At 40.8% G+C, this 21036-nt stretch overlaps 1 protein-coding gene across 5 annotated transcripts in view; it reads left to right on the forward strand.

Annotated features, from left to right (window-relative positions):
* trib2 (tribbles pseudokinase 2) overlaps positions 1 to 20347 on the forward strand; it is a 43439-nt gene extending 23092 nt beyond the window's left edge. For 3 of the 5 annotated variants that reach the window (XM_088403667.1, XM_088403666.1, XM_088403668.1), the window contains 3 exons: positions 11383 to 11605; positions 13298 to 13590; positions 18464 to 20347. In XM_088403667.1, coding sequence (XP_088259793.1) covers positions 11383 to 11605; positions 13298 to 13590; positions 18464 to 18917 — 970 coding nt within the window. In that variant the 3' untranslated portion in view covers positions 18918 to 20347. Of the gene's footprint in view, positions 1 to 7507; positions 7534 to 10473; positions 11606 to 13297; positions 13591 to 18463 lie in introns of those variants that run through there. The other 2 variants (XM_088403670.1, XM_088403669.1) reach the window with 2 other exon arrangements.
* Positions 20348 to 21036: the final 689 nt, after the last annotated feature.

Here is a 21036-nt window from a genome sequence, read left to right on the forward strand (position 1 = left end):
GTGGCAGTTCTAAATGTTGCTACATAACATTATTTTGTTCCCACTTTTGTTATGTGTGTACGATGTGGATACATTTAGATGTTATTTCATGATAATGACTTATTGGTAATGTTTGTTTGCTATGGTGTGAAAGTCATGATTTTGATTGATGTTTACAATATAAAAATCAGATATTCCCTATTTAACACTATTTCACAATCCTTTGATTTTACATCAAAGGCATTTCCCATCAAACAGAAAGCATTGAAAGAAGACACAAGGGGAGCTGAAATTACACCCAGATAGTGACAACATGTCAAAGTTGAACAGGGCACAACCACTTAGGTATCACATTACCAGGAGTGTGCCATCCATTGGCTAATATACAACAACGATGTGGAAGAAAATGACCCAAAAATGGTCAAAATACTTCACAAGGGTCAAGGCAAATTCTTTTAGAGTTTGCTTTCAAATCAATTGTATATTCTTTCTTTAAATAGTATGCAGTACATATAAATAATTTGTGGCAGAGTATCGAGGGGTGGAAGAATACTGCATCCATCTGGAAATGGCAGAAAAATCAATTATAACAAAAGATTTGCCACCACATACTGTAGCTACTCTCCCTTCCCAGACAACTTCCGGACAGATTTCTAAATGTCCAGGCATTGTGACCAATTGTCATGTCAAGAATGTGACCAAAGATAGCTGATGTAGCACACACACTTGTCGGGATTTAGGAGAAGCACAGAGGGCAGATTGACCCGAGCAGCGCTCAGCCGGGTGATAAGCGGAGTGAAAATGAAGCTGATAAGATTTTAGCTGTGAATCTTTTCTAGACAGGCGTCACGGCAACACAATTACTACAGAATTTAAAGATAGCTCTCACAGGGACGGCCGCCGCCCGGATCTGTTGCACTTCTTGGCGACTTGGATAGTTTTGAGGAATGAGCTTTTTTTTCGTTGTTGTTGTTTGGCAAAGTAGTCCGGTGGTGGAGTTCCAGCCGAGCTCCTTTCCCAGTTATTTGGAGCAGTCATATGCGAACATGTGGACACCAAATCATCCCCTGCGAGACCGCAGAGGACCATCTACAACGTTGCCAGATTGCTGATCAGAAGTTGTCCCGCTTGGAATATTTTGTCAAAACAACTTTCCACGTTCAAAAAAAAAAAGTCTATAGTAATTATATATAAATAAAGAATCAACATGGCCGACTTTCTGTTGGATTTTTTTGCTTGGGTCCTTAAGACTTTCGTTGTGTCCTGAGATAAATGTTTCCACCAACATTCATGTCAACAAGTTTTGGATTCTTTCTCATGGTGAAACCTTAATTTGACAGTTATCTTTTTCATTGCCATTTCAAACTGATCTTTGATGTCTATCGCTGTCGATGTATGCCTCTTGCTTGTGATTTTCATTTGATTTCTTTCCAGACAAATTTCCGAGAAGGAGTTTCTAAGAACGCCTAGAACTCATCCGAAATGGTTCCTTCAAACAAAATGGACGAATTTCTGTCCAACATGGTTCCAATGCATTTCAATGGGCCTCAATTTTGAGCTATTATTGACTGTTCTTGGGCTAGTATGCTCCCATTTTCTTTGCAAATAGTGCGGAACTACTGTACTTTAAATCAGCAATTTGGTTAAATGAATTGGTTCATCTCACCGATCAGGTATTGGCTGCAAAATGCTGGTCATGTAAAGCCTAACTAGAAATAAGGTCTAAGGGGGGCCTTTATGTCCCGAGTGACTAATTCACTAGATCCACTATCCTCATGTTCACCTCTGCTACCATACTAGCGATGGGAGCTATAACTTGGATATATTTGCATCGTGTGTATACAAGTGGACAGCAAGCGATCGTTAAACATCTGCCTCCCTGAATCACAAAAAACTACAGCGGCTCAAATAGACTTGGACCTGAAGCAAGAGAGCTTGTTTTTTTTGTTGCGATTCTGTTCCACTCCAGTCCTCTCAGTGGCAGTAATTCACATTAATTGCCACAGCAGGACGTCCAGCAACAATTTGTTTCCCGTTTACAAGATGGCTTTTTCCCCCTCCCCCGCTAAGGGGGTAATGAAGATCCGTAGGAGGGCGCACAAGGCAGGAAGGTGGGAGGTTTGAAAGTGAAAGTGGCCCAAATGGAAATCGGATGCTAGGCGCAGCCAGCAGTCTGAAAGCTTCTGACCTTTGAGAATTAGGCGGATGTGGAAATTGTTGCTTAGCAGGTTTTCTGAACCCACACACACGTGCACATACTGTACACCCATTTTGACTGTGTAAGTGCACACAGTTACTGGGCTCAGGTGACAGTGCAAATAAATACATGGTGCGTACTGTAAGAGACTGCGCAGGCGATGACTCATCCGTTCATTGATGAGCTTAACAGCCATCCACTCCACTCCGGGGTTCTGCCTGGGCTCGACTCCCTCGTGGCTCAAACAACCCCCCCACCTACCCACCGGCACATCTCCTTCCCTTCAGCAGAGCTGCTTAAATTAGAGCTCTGGCAAGAGGCCATGGCAGAGTGCAGCACACGCACAGACAGACATTCACACCTCTGGAAATCTGACTCAGAAAAGACAAGCCCTGCTGCAAGACTCGCTTCTCACTTTGGCTGCCATGATGCGTCTCTGCCAAAAGCTGTTTAGGTGCCAGAGCCATTTGCCCATTTCGGGGGAATACGCACGCTTCAGAAATGTGTGCCTCAATGGCACAGGCGAATAACTCCTGGCTTGACTTGTGCCACTAATTTGATTTACGGAGGTACATTGGCCTTTATTGTCACCGGTTCACAGCCTCAGCTGCTTTAACCAATTGCATGTAAGACTGATGTAGATGCACAGTCCCTTTTCAGTGATATCTGTTTGAAAAGAGCTAGGAATATAGTCAGAGACACAACTCATCCTGGTCATCAAGCTTTCAAACTGTTGCGCTCTGGCCGGCGCTACAGAGCTCAAAAAAGCCGGACAAACAGACTCAGTCAGCTTTTTCTTCAAAGCTATTAACGCTCTGAATAACAACAAAACACAGTGGATGCTGTACCGGGCTTTCGTGGCGAAGGCGAAGCTTTCCGTTTACAGGTCGATCTACGATCCTGCCCTCACCTAAGGTCACGAGCTGCGGGTCGTGACTGAAAGAACTAGATCCTGAATACAAGCGTCCAAAATTAGTTTTTTCCAAAGGGTTTCCGACCTCTCCCTAGGTGATAAAGCTCCGTCACCCGGGAGGGACTCCGTGTTGAGCCGTTGCTCCTCCTCATTGAGAGGAGCCAGTTGAGGTGGCTCAGGCATCTGGTCAGGATGCCTCCCGGATGCTTCCCTGAGGAATTCCCATCAGGAGGAGGCCCTGGGATCAACCCAGGACACGCTGGAGGGACTATGTCTCTCGGCTGGCCAGGGAACACCTGGGCATTCTACCGCAGAAGCTGGACGAACTGGTTGGGGGGGATGTAAATCTGGGCTTTCCTCCTTGAGCCACTGCCCCCATTAAAACAAGAATACACTGAAATTAAACATGAAACTATGTTTTTTTTTTTAATTCTAAATATTGACCATTTATTGTTCATATTTATTGGATGTGCACCAAACAAAGCAGCATTAAGTATACCAGCTGTACAAAGAAGCCAAATACATCCTATTCTATTCTATTCTATTCTATTCTATTCTATTCTATTCTATTCTATTCTATTCTATTCGTTTTACATTTTTTACAGTAAAACATTGCAAAAGCATTTAGACTTTTGACTTTACTTCTTTTGGTATGTTTTTCCTTTCACATGCAGCATAACAACTAAATGCCGCTTCACCATGTTTGCTTTGGGTTCCACTAATTTAGCCAAGTCCGCAAACCCTAGAGCCCCACTTGTTTTTTTTCCCATTAGCATTTCTTTTTTGTATTTGGGACCCATAGCATTCAGTGACTTGTGGACCAGTTGTAGAAATGTAAAATCTATTCTTAAGCCTTTGTGACTGAAGTAATATATTTTGATCTCATTGTTTTGGTCAGAACCCGGGCTGTAGCCTTCTGAACTAGCTGCAGCTGTTTGATGTGCTTTTGATGGAGTCCAGTCCAAAGACTGCATAGGCCTCCTTCAGGCGTTTATTTTAGCCAGGTTCAGCCTTGACTCTTTATTTGTTTACTGCTGTAACTTTCCACTGCTAATGCCTTGAATTTCTCTGATCTATTGCACCATACGCTTGCTCAAACTAGATAAAACCAGTTAAGACTGTGAAGTCACACGTAGGAAAAGTACTGAGACATTGTTTAGGCTGTGTTAACCCCCCCGTGAGGCCGTAGAACAAGGTAGGATAAAGAGAGAGAATAATTCAAAGAAAAACATTCACTCTTAAGAAGGATTCATTTTAATTCCTGTCACTGGTCATATGACATTTGATATCGTTCCTTTGTTTTACGCCACCTCCAAAGCGAGATGTGATCTTCCGCCCAAGGAGATTGCTTTTCCATCATAACAGAGTTGCTTATTACACGCCACCTCAAAACTCCCCATTCCACCCCACCCTTCAACATATTGCACAGGTGCTGGAATGCCATCTGTTGGGTTTTGCATCCTTTCACGCCACGGCAATAATACCTTTGCGTTCAAACGGCACGCTCTGCACTCCCAGTCTTCATTCTGGAGTCATTTTGGTTGGACAGTATGTGTACTCACAATTAGCGCTAATTGGGCTGAAAGGTGAACTGCTAATGCAGATAAGATCAAAGATCCATGTGACCATGTTGAGACCCAGAATGTTTTTTACTAGGTGGCTCCAATTGGAATTTTGAATATATTTTCCGAATTTAAACATGACATAACGTCGACATCATAAGATGCAATTTTTAATCAAGAGTATTCAAAAGATGGTGGAGATTTATCGACTGTGTTTGAATGCACCACAGAGTTAGCGGCTAGCGCTAGAGATTAGTTCCTATTCCTACAATGACAGCAAAACTGGCTGGCGGTTTCTTATTGTGCTTGGTCAAAAATTGAATGATTTTTAATGGCGGTGTGTTCGTAGAGCAATAAAAACGGAGACAAAGGAAAGAGTATGGCTGGTAGCAATCACAGCTGTAAAGGCCAAGTTCAAAATAAAAGCAAACTAGCATTGATGCCAATGAATTATTTGGTGTGGTTATTTTGAAGTTGACGTCATGTTGTTGTCTTTTCCTTGATAGTGCATGTCCCGCATAATTACAACAGTAAGTGTATTTATTTATTCAATCAATCACATTTGGGACTCTTTATATCAATTCTGAATTATGGTAAATGATCATTTGTTTCCTCTTTCGTACCTCTTGTTCAAACTGAATGACCCATATACGATAAACACATTTGGTGAAGACTTTCCATAACATCTGCCAATAACATCGCTTCTGCCCAACATTCAAAAATCGGAATCAGTTCAACACACTTCCTTGACACCAATCACTGTTGCTATTAGACTATTATTAGCCAGACCTATGTCTTGTTTTTTTTTCAGCAATAGCTGATTTATATATATATATATATATATATATATATATATATATATATATATATATATATATATATATATATATATATATATATATATATATGTATATATATATATATATATAGATAGATAGATAGATAGATAGATAGATAGATAGATAGATAGATAGATAGATAGGTAGATAGATAGATAGATAGATAGATAGATAGATAGATAGATAGATAGATAGATAGATAGATAGATAGATAGATAGATAGATAGATAGATAGATAGATAGACAGACAGACAGACAGACATGTCTAAAATCTTAAATCGGAGAAATTGCTAACCGTGAATGGGAGGGCGGTTCACTGTAAGCATCCCCAGCCAAATTACCGTAAACTAGCATTCTTGGCATTGTCAAGTGCTAACGTAAGCTAAAAACACCGATCGGTGCCAGCTTCCAATGGCAAAATATGTTGCAAATGCATCATTACTGTCAGTGCTAATGCTGCAAGAGTTGACGGTAATCACAGGCCTTCCAATAGTGTTTTTTTTTTCTTTTTGTCAGGCTTCAAGCTATTTGGCCGGCGGCAGAGGTCTTTAGAGACGACAGTCAAATTATTATCTTAAATAGCGACTAATCCTTGAAGTGGGCATAGCCCTCCCTTTGTGCTTCCATCATGCAACTATTCCGATTGTTTTCCTTTTTTAAAGAACGATGGCCGCTCTTATCTGCCTTTGTCCTCAATCCGACGTGGCCTAGATTCTCATGTGATCAACTTTTAAAGCACAAGCTGTCTCTCTGGTTACGTTCTTCAAAAGTCAACATTGAGAGAAAGGCGATGACGGATTCGTCCATTTGCACCTGCCCCTGGGTGTGTGTTGCCCGAGACAAAACAGGAAGCCGCCGCCAGGATATCGAGATTCAGGTGTTGATGTGCAAATGCTAGAGATGTCTCATTGGCCTTCATTTGTTGTACGGTACAAGATACAATCTATCAGTTTAAAAATAAAAGTATAGGACCATTTTTGCATTATTATGCATTCTTGCATGGTATGAAGAACAAATGGATCTACTGTACTGTATAAGCATGTTGTGTAGAAAGGAGAGTGCCACATTACAAAGAGGTAGCTGGTACGTGCGTAGGTGTACATAATATGTATGTACTGGATGTATACAGTACATGTCCACGCATGTAGTTCTGCAACAATTATTAATGATGAATCTGAATTTTCTGTCATTTAGTTGCTGGATCAGAATTTTTTTTTTTAAGTTTTAATTTCTGAAAACAGGCCAATTTTCCCAATTGACTGAAATAAGACGATATAAGTACATGGCATGAATCAAAAACAACAGATTTTGTTAAAATGTTTGTTTTTTTCAACACCAACACAACTCTTTTCGTGGAAGCAATCGGACTAAAAATGAATTAGACTAAAAAATTGAAAAGTTTAGAAAGAATTCAGAATAGAAATGAAGTATTGATTATCAAAAATTATTATTGATTAATTTAATCATCAAATAGTTGTCGATTAATCAATTCAATTGTTGCATCTGTTCACACATATTCATATACGTATTTATACATTTATACAGGTACCTATCTTGCCAACTAGGACTTCCAATTATTTTTTATTTATATATTATTCATTCTATTTATTGCATATATTTAACAAGGTATTGCAACATTTGTTGCATATTATTGATATGCATCAATCGAAGCAGCTCACCCAATTTTGTTCTATAGAGACAATACAATGGCAACAAAGGCATTCTATTCTATATTATTCTATATAGCAGTCTAACTAATTGTTCTGTGTAATGTGTTTGCATCTATGTTGCTGATGTTCATTAGCAATGTTCCTGCAGGTAGGGATTCCGTCCTTGAGCGGAATTTCATTGCACCCCAACTTTTCCATCCAACACACACCATCACACCATTGTGATGAAAAATGCTGCTGCATAATACACTCGGCACATAAGGAGTCGGTAATCTATTCCTGAAGTGTAAGCAGAACGCCTCGTGACGCGTGGGCCGAATCACGTTGACTGACTGACACCACCGTCATTTTCCTTTCCAAGCATGCGTGACAGGTAACTCTTGATAAGAGCTCTGTGTGTGTGCGTGTGTGTGTGTGTATATTTATATTGTGGTGCTGTATAAAATTTCCTCTGGGATGAAGGAGGGTTGCCATAGCAGCAGTGTGAATGAATGTGTGTGTGTGAGTGTATGTGTGTGTGTGCGTGCGTTTAGATGTGTGTGTGTGTGTGTGTGTGTGTGTGTGTGTGTGTGTGTGTGTGTGTGTGTGTGTGTGTGTGAGAGAGAGAGAGAGCTTTTTTACGAGAGGCCAACTGAGGACAGCGCGTTTGTCATTTTGCTGTCGCTTATCTTGCAAACCGTGAAATTCCATGACATTTTTTTTTTTTACTTGACCTTCTGTATTGTGCGGAGACATAATAGTGACATAATCATACGCTCGGATTTCACATTTCAAGTGCTGGTGTCATATGTTAGATTTTTGGCCATGTGTGGAAGACAGTGTTAGCGTCGACCATCAGAACACATCCCATATGGGGCATTAGGTCAGTGCATAGCGGCACATTCTGTCGCTCAGTTGATGGTGAATCATATTAGTTTTCTGCCAGCATATCATCCTGAGATGTAGACTATTTATTTACGTCCACTGTCGTGGACATTTGTTTTTGGTCAACCTCTTTTGACTTGTTCAAGCCACCCTACCTATTAAGTTATTACTGTATATAGTCCTTAGAGGACACCCTGGCCTTTCTGATGATGTCTCACGTGTTGCGGTGGCATGCAATTAACTTTGCTGTCTTACTAAGACAAAATGGAGACAACTGTGGACACAAATTAAGAGACTGTTGCAGTAAGCTTGCCATTGCATTCCCAGAAAATGCAAGTGTACTGTTAATAACTTAAATAAATTGACTTACACGTAAATTTAAATATACAAAAGATACGTAATAAGTTTGGCACAGAAAGGCTATACTGCAGGAGCTAGATAGGTGCAAGGAGGACACAGTAAATCATTTGGGTGGGCAAAGATTAACATTTTTTATATCGGCCATGTTCTTACTTACAGTACAATAATTACCGGAATGCGACAAATCTGTAACTGCAACACGGGCATTCCGTTTGCACTTCAAACTTGGTAGACATGATCCCGTACGTCTACCAGATTCGTTTGTTTTGATCAACGTTTCCATGCGTGATATTCACCAGTCCAATTCATGAATAATGGCACTATACAAAAACAAAACAGATAAATGCAGATAAACCGTGCTGGACTATAAGCTGTAGGTCTCAAATCATGAGAAAAAAGTTGTGCCTTATAGTCTGAAAAATATGGTATATATATATATATATATATATATATATATATATATATATATATATATATAATATATATATGTTTTTTTTTTGTTTTTTTAATAACCCAAGTTTTTTCACGATCCCCGGAGGGTCCGCGGACCCCACTTTGTGAACCACTCATCTAAGTTACCTGCTTCAGATTGTCTTATTTGTCTTGAATTCCCTTGTCGGGGTTTGTCAAAGTACAAGACTGGAATTTGCCCAAAATGGCTTCTTCAAAGCAAAACAATCAACTTCCTGTTCTAATTAGGTCATGCCTCCTTGAGGGTTTTTCGCACGTCCTGTTTTGATAGACCCACCCGATTTTGGTATCAACAGCAACATAAATTGCCTATATTAATTTTTTTAGGAATACTATTGGGCTTCATGGCACATTCTATATTTAGATTGCAGAAGACTGCAATGATGACATTCGGTACTGAGCTCCAGACCCCTTGAGGCCTGACAGTGGCTCGTTTAGGGTGAGTAATGTCAATGTGAGGATTCAAGAAAGCTAAGCCATCTTCTGCCGGTTGACCTCTGCCAGTCTTCTAGGACACGTCATTCGTAAGATGGCAGCCCTGCAGCATGGGGGGGACGGCGGATGGGGGGTGTGGGATTGTCTGGAAAGCCGATGACGATGATTCCCGGCGGGTTTTTCTCGAGTGCATAGAAGGGATTCTCTATAAGGATTCGTGAGTGGTTTTGCACATCTGCCTCACAAATCAGAGGGTTGTAGAGACCAGCCTTTTGGGATTTGTCTTGTGGCTTGGAAGTTTTCATACTAACTTGGAACGAAAGAGTAGAATTTGAACCAAGTAGGAAGAAACCCGGAATGGGTTGTTGGTGTGGAGAGGCTTTTAAAAAGAAAAAGGAAAAATGTTTTTTGAGTTTGGTCATAAGACCATCACAAGATGAACCGTGATTCCTCATTACCTTAGCCCCAAGCAATCTCATTTTTTGATAAAGTGACAACCCCTCCCCAAGATGGTTGAAAACAGGTCGATTTCATAATCCACAAACAAACCATGATTTTTATTGTATAATATTCATTCTATGTATTATTCATTTCTTTAATATGCACCAATCGGAGCAGCGCTCCCAATTTTGAATACCAGCTTCAAAATGACAACAAAGGCATTCTATTGGATTCGATTATTTAACCTTTATAGCCACTTGTTGCCATTCATCGAGAATGTTGCATTTTTGGTGAATTAAACAGAGCCAAAGTGGCCCGCCATTGTACTAAATTGTTCTCTACAATTGTAGTGTGAACCTCGCCACTCATCCTCCATCCTAATGAGGACAAGTACGATGGAAAATGGATGGATGGATTCTGCGCCTAAAGAAATGGGATATTGTGGTGTGCAAATCCTACTATATTCCTATCCCACGGGAGAGGGAAACACCATTCCCAACCCCCACCCTCGTCGTTCCAAGAGGAAACACATTTGGAATGCTGCGCATACAGTAGCGTCTCCCTTTTCCTCCTCCATCCTTTCCCCGATTTAATTTGCCAGCACGCGATGCGTTCAAATTCCACGTGTCATGTGACTTTCGCTCGTTTGCATATCTAGAAAAAGAAGAGCTGGGCCGCGCCAGCCAATCAAAACCCGTAGTGGCGATGACGTAAGGGAGGCGGGGCAGGAGGCTTCTCGCTTGCAGTACGTGACGTGTGAGTCAGTGTTGCACTGTGCAGCGCCACTCTGTACTGACGGAACCAGGCAGGATCCCCTTCCTCTCTCTCTCTTCCCCAAGCCAGCCTACGGAAGAGGCACCGCGGCGCCACGGGAGAGGATGCCCTGCTGAATCTAGGGATAGGCCCGGGAAAGTCAGCCGGTCCCGTCCCTTTTTCCTTCCTTCCCTTCCTACCTTCACGTAAGACAAGCGACACCCTCCTTCCACCTGGAAGCGAGAGAGAGGACGACGTTTGCTTCTCCTCATAAATCAAGCCACCACCGCGTCCTTCCCCCCCCCCCCCCCTCCGTTTCATGTGCACGGGGGTTTCTCCGCGACGGAACCCTGCGCGTGGATTCTATGGAACAAGGGCCGACCTGGTACTAGTTAGCACGGAGGCTAACTAGTTAGCTACACCTGCTAACCACTGTGTTTTTTTTCCACTATCGGCAGGGAGCAAGTTTGTCTATTCTTTTGTTATCGCTTTAACGAGCATTCATTCAGACTTATTGTTTCTATTTTACGAAACGTGCCAATCTATTTTTTTTTTTACACCGGTAAAAATAAGCTAACACATGAGCAACTGCTCGCGTTTATTGCATTAAAACCGACTTTTTGGGGGAGAACTTTGCAAATTTTTTTGAACGTTTTACCACAATATAAGGGACATTTGGAAGACGTTCACCGTGGGTTTGGGACTTTTTTGCGTTGAATGGAAAAACAAAGGCGAGGCCAGCTCTATTTTGCCCGTTGACCTGCAAGTTGCTTTTTTTATTTAAGTCAAATCCGCTAACCAAGCGGGATCCCCAACCGAGGAACGTGGAGCTATTACGCCAACATTCCCCCATGAACATACAGAGGTCGCGTCCTATTAACATTTCACGTCATGGCAGATCGCGGCACAAATCGCACGACTTCGAAGATTTATCTTGCCTGAGGAGCGCCGAGTCGCACCAGAGCTTCAGCCCCAACCTCGGCTCGCCCAGCCCGCCGGAGACCCCCGACGCGTCGCACTGCATCTCCCGCATCGGGGACTACCTGCTGCTGGAGCCCCTGGAGGGAGACCACGTCTTCAGGGCCGCTCACCTGCACAGCGGCGAGGAGCTTGTCTGCAAGGTGAGCACGCGCGCGCGTGCACAATGTACATGCACACCTCCCCAGGTGCACGTAGAATTCATATTAGATATGCATTGGTGCACAAAGGCCTGCGGCGAGCACTCTGCACTACTTGGCTCGCATTGCAAAAAGCCAGAGAGCAGCCTAATGGAAAAAGTGAATGGGGCAGCATGACGTAACGTTCGTATTGGGGCAGGAAACGCGCACACTGGGTACAATCTAATAAAAGAAACCGGGCATTTTTCAAGGTACATCACAATTTTCGGGTGCAGTCGTTTAGCGTGCTTTACAGTAATATTTCGGTTTTGCTTTGCAATGGTGCGTTGCATCATACACGGTGGCTGTATCGACTATTTTAACGAGCGCATTTCATTTACACGAAAGCAAAACGCTTGACAGGACATCCCACTGACGGTGTCATGCAAAAAAGAGCAGTGCAGTCATGTTATTTGTAAAACCGATACGTACAAGACAAGTTGAAGATCTAAACAATCGGTATTATTTTTTCCATTGTTATTTGTGGTCTGTGGTGCCCTCAGATGGTCATTAAGAGCACTAGCTTTGTCAAGTTAGAATGTTATAAAATGAGAATCTTAAATAAGGCATGCTGCCGAGCATTTCTGCAATTTTTGTTTGAATTTTATAACAAAGATGTCGTCGAAGAACAAACATTGGGCTGTCACTATTATACTTTGCAAATTTTACTACGTACATTGATGTGTATTCAAAGGGTTGGTCTACTCATTCAGTCGTTTTCAACTGTGAAAGGTTAATTTGTCTATAGTTAATTTGATTATTGTACTAGTAATATCTTTTAAAAATGCACTTTCCACTTGTTATCGATTGGAAATGCCATTACCTGTACTCAGGGCTCAACCAATCACAGTTCACCAGTTGGTCATGTGACATGTCCCAAGCTGAGCTGTGGTCTTATACCTGAGCCTTGGGCACAGGTGATGTTATTTTCAGCTCATAGCGAGTGAAAAAAAAAACAAACAAAAAACCGTTTTTAAAGCTGATAAATGAACGTTGTCGTTATGAAATTAGCGATAGACAAAATATTAACTTTTTACTGCTAAAATAAGTGGACTATCTCTTTCAGGGCCACAATTCACCTCGATGCAAAATCCATGAGGCATGCAATTACCGAGATTTGTTGTCAGAACAAGCCCACGTGAATAGCTGATTGTTTTGACACCCCTTTCCCACCCCCATTTTGAGACCTCTTATCTCTTGCTGATCAATCCCTCACTTGTGCTATTGATCCCTCCCGCCCAGACGGCTCGTGGAGGTTTTAAGTTGCGCATCCGTGGGGAGTTTTCCTTTTCCGATTGACTGCGAGCGGTGGAAGCACTCTTACCTGAAGTCAATCTGAGGAAGAGGAGGGCGGGGAGTGTGTTGCCATAGCAACTAGAGGAGCACCGCAACCCGGGGCTGCCGCGCATCGCTAATACGATACACTTTTATTCCTCATCGATTTACCCGATCTCATTTTCGTGTCCCAAGTTCTGCCACAAATAGCAAAAATCAATGAATATTTGACACTCACCCAGAAAGGTTTGGTACGGAAACAGATATTGTCATGCGTAATTTAAAAAACATCCCGGAAATTAAAAGCGATTTTAATTATCAGCGCCATGCATTTTGAGATGCAGGCTTGAGAGCTTCTATTTTATTCCTTCCCTTCTTCAGGTGTTCGAAATAGGCCGCTACCAAGACTCTTTGGCGGCCTACTTCGCCCTGGGCCACCACCAGCACATCAACCAGGTCCTGGAGGTCCTGCTGGGCGAGACGCGGGCCTACGCCTTCTTCGAACGCAGCCATGGCGACATGCACTCGTTTGTGCGCACCTGCAAGAAGCTGCGCGAGGACGAGGCCGCCCGCCTCTTCTACCAGATCGCCTCGGCCGTGGCGCACTGCCACGACGGCGGCCTGGTGCTGCGGGACCTCAAGCTGAGGAAGTTCGTCTTCAAGAATGAGGACCGGTGAGTTGTCTCGTCGAAATGCAACTAAAAAAAAAAAAAAAAAATACATGGCAAGTAATCATTTCAAAACAGTGGTTAGCAGGTAGCTTAATGGGAACGTAGGTAAGGTTAGTAAGGTAGATACAGGTTGGCAAGGCTGAATAATTCTGGAAATCATGATTATTTACCATATTAAAATCATCATGCACATTATTATACACTAAATGCTAATCATAGCACTACACAAAAGTGTCAAGGTAACCTCATGCCTATTCACATCGAACACATATGTATTCTGCTCCCTAGTACAAAATGACCCTTGTTAAATATCATATGAGACTCAAAACGTTCATTTTTATTCTTCTACATCCACCCCAGGTGTGTACCTCAATATTCTTTTAATATCAAATAATTGTTGATTATTTTGTCAATGGATTTAATGGAATCAAAAAAGAGATTTGTATTTCTTACATACAAAAACTACTTTATTTTAAATTACCAATGCAATAAAATAGGTAAAGGTTCTGTTACTGCAGTCTTTCTTAAATGGTGGTGTGGGGGGTGACCACTGGGAAAGTGTAATTGCAATAAAATCAAAATTGCATGGTTTTTTTTTTTTCAGGCATTTTTCAGTTTTGGACTAAGCTGTAACCTGTATAAACGCTTTAAATAGTAGTGAAGTATTGTCATTTGATTTATATTACATTTTTCTTTTGTTAATGTTAAAAAGGATAGTGTTGAAGGTATACCTTATACAATTTTTATAGATAATAAAGGTTTGTTTTTGCCATGAGAAATGTTTTTGCAATGAAGTTAGGGTTGGCATCGTTTTAATTTTTATTTTCAGGCATTTTGATGCACTTGTTTGGATTTTTTTTTTTCTTCAGTTTTAGACTAACCTGTAACTTGTGAAAAACACTTTAAAAAGTAGTTAACAGTTGTTAAAGGTTGATTTATATTTCAATATTTTTGGTAATGATCGAAAGGGTACAGTTTTAGCTATACTTATACAATTTTTACTATTTATAGTCAGTGCATTAAGTGGGGAGGGGGGCATGATAGGTTTTCTCTTTTTGAGGGGGTGCCCTGCAAAAAATAATTGAGAAGCACTGTGTTACTGGTTTGGTCCGTAAAGTTGGAACTTCTTTTTTTTTTTTCAGAATGTAGATTTTTGTTTTTATTTGTGTACTTCTTTGCCAGTTTTATTTATTTTTAGCAAACCTTTGCAAATAATTTGTTTGATTACGTGGAGGATTTCAAAAATAGGAGAATATTTACTGGTAAAAGGGCATTTTTTAATTTTTTTTAGGCTTACTCGATTACCAAGGAAGGTTAACAATCAAATAATCGCTGAATAATCGATAATCATTGCCACCATAATCAACGCCTTTGATTTCTTGCATCTTTGCACACATTGAGGCCTTAAATAAACTCTATCTCTTTATAATATTTACTTAATCTTAGATTATTTTCATGAATTTGGGGATTTACTGGGCTAACCCGGGATTTATGACAAACAAGAAAAAAAAGATTCGATGCCATGCTAGGATGGCGTACACACTTTTTTTTTACCTCAGTTTTCACAGATTGGAAAGAATTTAAGTAGTGTTAAGTGAATGTTGGAGTAATGTTAGCACCCCAAAGTAGTTGCTAATTTCTTTTAGCATTTGAATTGGATAATAAATAAATTTTAGCTTTAGTGCTAGCCATGTTTCAAAAGAAGCATGTTCTGAATTAAAATATACAATGCGTGTAATTCTTTTTGTCGTGGCTAAATGAATGTTATTCTCGGCCGGTTGCGTGGTGAAGCCCAGTGTGCCGCCTTGGCTGCGCTACACAATAATATTCAAATTGATTCCACATGCTCACGTCGAGTCATTAAAAATGCGCCGCTCCATAATTATGTGTGTTGTATTTCTAAACTGTCGACACTAATTTCGGGGAGGGTTCCCTCCATATGGGCCTTTATTGAAATAATCTTATTAGGCACAATGGCGGCGGCAAACAATGCGTCTCCGACACTTTTGAAATGGCATAATACTCCCCATGATACCGAGCTAGCGATGAGAAAATATGAACTTACTTTTTTTTTCTTTTGAAATGTGAATTTTCTTTCCACACAATGTTCAAGAGAGACCGCACGCATCCTCATCTGGCTTAAAAGCTCTTGTTACTTAACAGCACTCCAGGGTATCCTAGCGGCTCCTTCCTGTGAGCTTTACAGAGCAAACACAAGCTGTTCAGGTTTTTTTGTGAGTGTGTGTGAGAGTAGATGGGAGCAGACAATCAGCTCCTGTTATCTAGGTCCACTTTTAACAAAATAAAATCCTCTCCTTGCGCCGCCGCGTTTGTCTTTTCATCTTAACGAGAGCAAATGTCAGCATTAATCCTGAGGAATTACTCGCCTCGCTTCCTCCTGCCTTCAAAAGAACTTGCCGTCAAGCCTAATTACCATGCTTGTGCCTCCTTAATTATCGGCCCCTTTCACACAGCAGGTCTTGTAAACAATGTCGATTCCTTTCTTTTGTTACACTGCTTTGGCATATTTTACTGAGTGTTATCCGAAAAGGCAACCCTTAGAATGCCCGCCGATTTTGAGCTTTTTGACGGATCTTCAAGGTCGACAAAATATCGTGTGCTGTGTCTATGTACACAGAAGAAAGTGTAGATGCCAGTCTTTACCTAGAAAAAGAGAGTAAGATCCCACCTTATTCCGTTCTTTTGTAATCATGGTTTGAATATAGGTCATTTGAGCGACACAAGCTATATTGAACTAAAGGAGAAAATGAGCTTTGTGTGAAAAGATTTTTTTTTTGACTGCACGGTAGTGACTTTTACACTAATATATATACATATAATTTTTTTTGGGGGGGGGGTTAGTGGTATCTGAAACATCTCCACAGTCCTTCCCTTCGTTAAAACATTAACACAAACTTTCTCACTCATTTTCTCTCCTTCCTTCCATCCCGACCAGCTACGCCATCAAGTTAGATAAAGGCGTTCGGCCAATAGCATATCGGCATTTCTGTGATTGACGTGACGCCGGCCAATAGCATATCGGCATCTCCACGAGTGAGACCGGGACTGTCACCGTGACTGAGACAGTGACTGTGACATTGTAAGAGCAATAGCGTTCAGCGTTACCGTGACAAGAGAGATCATTTGATTTCGTTGATGCAGCAAAGCAAAAATAATTGTACGAACACATTGACCGGCATGTCGGATTGTTCGTAAGACGAAAGGTTTGAGCGTAAGATGGGGACAAAAAACGCCGCGGTCCACGCTCGTAAGTCGAAAAGTTTGTAAGAGAGGGAGTTCGTAAACCGGGGGCCCACTGTGTGTATATATATATATATATATATATATATGTGTGTATGTGTGTGTGTGTGTGTGTGTGTGTGTGTGTGTACACAGTGGGCCCCCATGTTACAAGATTAATCTGTTCCGCGGTTGAGCTCGTAAGGCGAAATCACCGGATGCCGGGCAATCCAAACCTATGTTAAATAGCTAATGCGTTTAGAACCCTAGGTAAAAACATTGTACACACATATTAAAAATCGGTACCAAAATAGCTTAGTAAGTGCTACGTATATATGATATACATGTATACAAACAGAAAACATCCTAAATAAAAAATATAGAAAGGATTTATTTACCTTTGAGTGGTGCTTGTAATGCCCATATTCCTTAGTAAGGGTAGACTAGGCTAGGCTAGCTTCATATTTCATGATTATCTCCAGCTTCATTTCCATATAAATCATCTTACTTCTCTCTTTAACATCACGAGCAATCTTGGGACCCATGGCTAACTCATTCAAGTTTGAGTTAAGCAGTACTCGCGATAGAACAAAGTTTTACCATTCCGCCACTTTTAAACAAGTGTGGCCGAACAATAGGAGACCAGCATCTTCGTGGAGACGCCGACCAATAGCAGACCAGCATTATAGTGACGCGTTGCATGGAGGCAGTTAGACCACAACAGAAAATAAGTGCAATTGCCTATAAATACCTGCAGATGGAAACAAAACAACACAGGGTCATGACAGTTGTTTTTGTCGCAAAGCCAGGAAAATACTGTAAAGAGGAGACGAAAAAACTCAATATTCCACATCAAAACATGAAAAAAACGTAACCCAGGGACGTTGTAACGGATTAACCTTGTAACATGGGGGCCCCTTGTATATGTATATATAACATATGTAACATATTCAACCAGTCTAATATATTTTACAAAATATAATTATTTGTGTCTACAAGTGCTTGCTAACAAGCATCGCCTCTTTAGCCATGCCAGCAAAGCTAAAGCGACATATTATTTTATAATGCTATTTTTATTAAATAATTGGAAATTGATGCGGTTTGTTATAAGGAGGCTTCTAAATTTTCTAAACTTCAGTGTAGCTGAAAAGTAACAAATACAAATACTTGAATCTGTTGGTGAATAAATCAGACACTTATTGAATTTTAAATTTAACAACACTTATAAACGTAAAAAAAAATTCCAGCAAATCTTTGTAATGGGGGTTCTTGGAAAATCTGCTTTCTAAAAGGGGACCCTAACCCTAAAAAGTCTGAGAACCCCTGTTTTTTAAATTCCAACACAGACTTTGACAGTGAGAGCACCACTGCACCATCTGGTGCTTTGGATGTGCAATTACACTTCCCAAAAGGCAACCCCACCCCAACCACATTGCCCCATTATTTGACTGCTCTACATATGAATAGCCTTGGCCAATGTTTTTTGATTAATCGTTTTATTATTGAGATCAGAGAGAAAATAACCTTATGGAAATATAGCTTTGCAGCATTACAATATCAAAGGGTGGGAAAGAGACGTTATGTCCTGAGCGTTCTCCTCACGCGATGTCGTTTTGTGCTCCGGTGCGCCGTGAAGAAGTTCCCTGAAGCTGGAGAGCCTGGAGGACACGTACATGCTGGCGGGCGGCGACGACTCGCTGTCCGACAAGCACGGCTGCCCGGCCTACGTCAGCCCCGAGATCCTCAACGCGGGCGGCAGCTACTCGGGCAAGGCGGCCGACGTGTGGAGCCTGGGCGTCATGCTCTACACCATCCTGGTGGGCCGCTACCCCTTCCACGACGTGGAGCCCGGCTCGCTCTTCAGCAAGATCCGCCGCGGCCACTTCAGCGTGCCCGACGCGCTCACGCCCAAGGCCAAGTGCCTGATCCGCGCCATTTTGCGCCGCGAGCCCGCCGAGCGCCTCACCTCGCGCGAGATCCTCCAGCACCCCTGGTTCGCCGCCGCCGCCGCCGCTTCCCCGGGAGGGAGGGGCGAACCCGAGCAGATGGTACCCGAGGTGACCATGGAAGAGGAGCACTTGTTCAGCTGAAACACCCAAGCACAAATGGACCTCAGCTGTAGTTTAGCCATGTTGTTGTTTTGTTTTTCTTTTGGTTTTTTTGCCCCACCCCCACACACAACCCCGGCATTTTCACAAAATTAAAAAAAAAAAAAAAAAACCTCAGTCTGGCATGATGAACATGGGGAGCTGACCCACAAATAATAATGTAGCAACATGTGCTTTTAAAGATTTTTTTTTTAATTACTTGGTTTGATGTGGTGCTCGTAACAAGTAGACACAGTTTTGACACTACGGCAAGCATGAAGGGACATACTGATGACTGGATTCCTCATTATTTACTGGGATTTAAAAAAAAAAAACACATAAAAAAACTTTTTTTTTTTCTCCTCAGCTTTCAGCATTTTTTTTTTGCCACATAATGCAGCCACTACTTTGCTGCGGCGTCCACTTGAGTGTCCCGCTGTTTAAACTAGAAACTTTTTATTTCATATATATATATATATATATATATATATATATATATATATATATATATTTATATATATATATATATATAAAATGTGTGTGTGTGTGTCTATGTATTTTTTTTTAATTGGCAGAATTCAGAAGAATTCATGAGAATAATGGGGATTCTACCTTCCTTCTCTGCATTCCCATTTATTACCGAAAATTCTCGTCAAATGTATGATTGAAAATTTCTGGAATTTTTCAACCTTGGAGACAACTTACAACTGTTACGAGGAATGTTACGAGAAATTCTCCCGCCGTTTTGCGGCGTCATGCACTTAAACGTGTGGCCACCATTGAAAATTTTATATTTAAAGTCTTTAGAGAAATGAGAGTGCAGCGTTTATTTAAATCAAACAGTTATATATAGCTATCTATAAATAGATATAAGACAAAGTATAAATATATATTTAAAAAGTACTACATTGCAGGGTTTTGTTTTTGTTTTGACACAGGACGCTCTGTCTCACGCTCGGAGGCCATCTTGTGTGCCAGTATTCCCGCCGCCACTCTTTTTTACTCGGCGACAGTATTCTCCATGTTACTTGAATTTGTAATTATTATTATTTTTAATTCGTTATCGGCATGTGCCCCATAAATGCTTTGAGTTTGCCTAGAAGCTAGGAGATGGTCTTGTTTGATTTGGCGGTATCGCTTGGGAAGCACCACAAAAATTCTCCCCTCTCCCAAAGAAAGAGAGATTATTATTTTTATTTTTTTGTAGACTGAGCTTCCGTTTTGATTTCGGTTGGTGCTCATTTGGTGCTAATGTTTAGTCCTGAAGAAAGGGATGGCAAGCTTTTTTTTTTTTTTTTTAAGTGGTGCATGGTGGGATATCTGCCTCAGATGCTCTGGTTGTATCGTTTAAAAAAAAAAAAAAAGAGAAAGTGAGAGAGATTCTGGTGTTTTGTCCAAATTTATTATTCCATAAATAAAATTGTGAACTGCGATTGTCATGTTGTGATTTATTTTTAATAGATCAAAATGAATTCATAGACCTTACTTTCAAGTTAAAATGTGTACACATTATTTACGTTCTGTACATGTACATAATATATGTGTGTACTGTATACTGTAATATTAAAATATTAATATTTTTATAATATCAAATTAATTTGATGTATTGCCTAATACTAATGTTGTTAATACAAACATGCATACTCCAGTGACTGACTAAATTGTAATTCAATTCTTATTTAAATCACAATTTTATTCATTACCTCGCAAAACATGTACTCATTTAAATGTTATCCTTCAATATTTAGTATGCATACCCGTTTAATATGGACCATTCCGTGCAGCCTTTTCAATTTCTTTGTATACCAGCTATTCAATGACAGTAAAGGCATTCTAGTCTAGCTCAGTAAAACTACAGTATTTTGAGTGAGGTTATTTTGTACTAAGTACTTTAGCACCATCGTGTGGCCAAAAGACGTACTGCTGCATAGTTTTATTTTGGTAATTGAGTCAAGTAATACCGAAATCGAACAGGACAAATGCACATTTTTAAAGGAGAATTAAGCGTATTCAGCAAATCAAAAATAAATATTATTAAAAATAAACTTATTCTTAAATGTGTGTGTCCTGGTAACTTATTTTTGACCCATTTTAAAGTCATCCTCCCTCCCCAACGATCCAT

Source organism: Hippichthys cyanospilos, chromosome 20, assembly GCF_059441005.1.
Source record: "Hippichthys cyanospilos isolate Australia breed blue-spotted pipefish chromosome 20, RoL_Hcya_1.0, whole genome shotgun sequence".
Classification (NCBI taxonomy): Eukaryota; Metazoa; Chordata; class Actinopteri; order Syngnathiformes; family Syngnathidae; genus Hippichthys; species Hippichthys cyanospilos.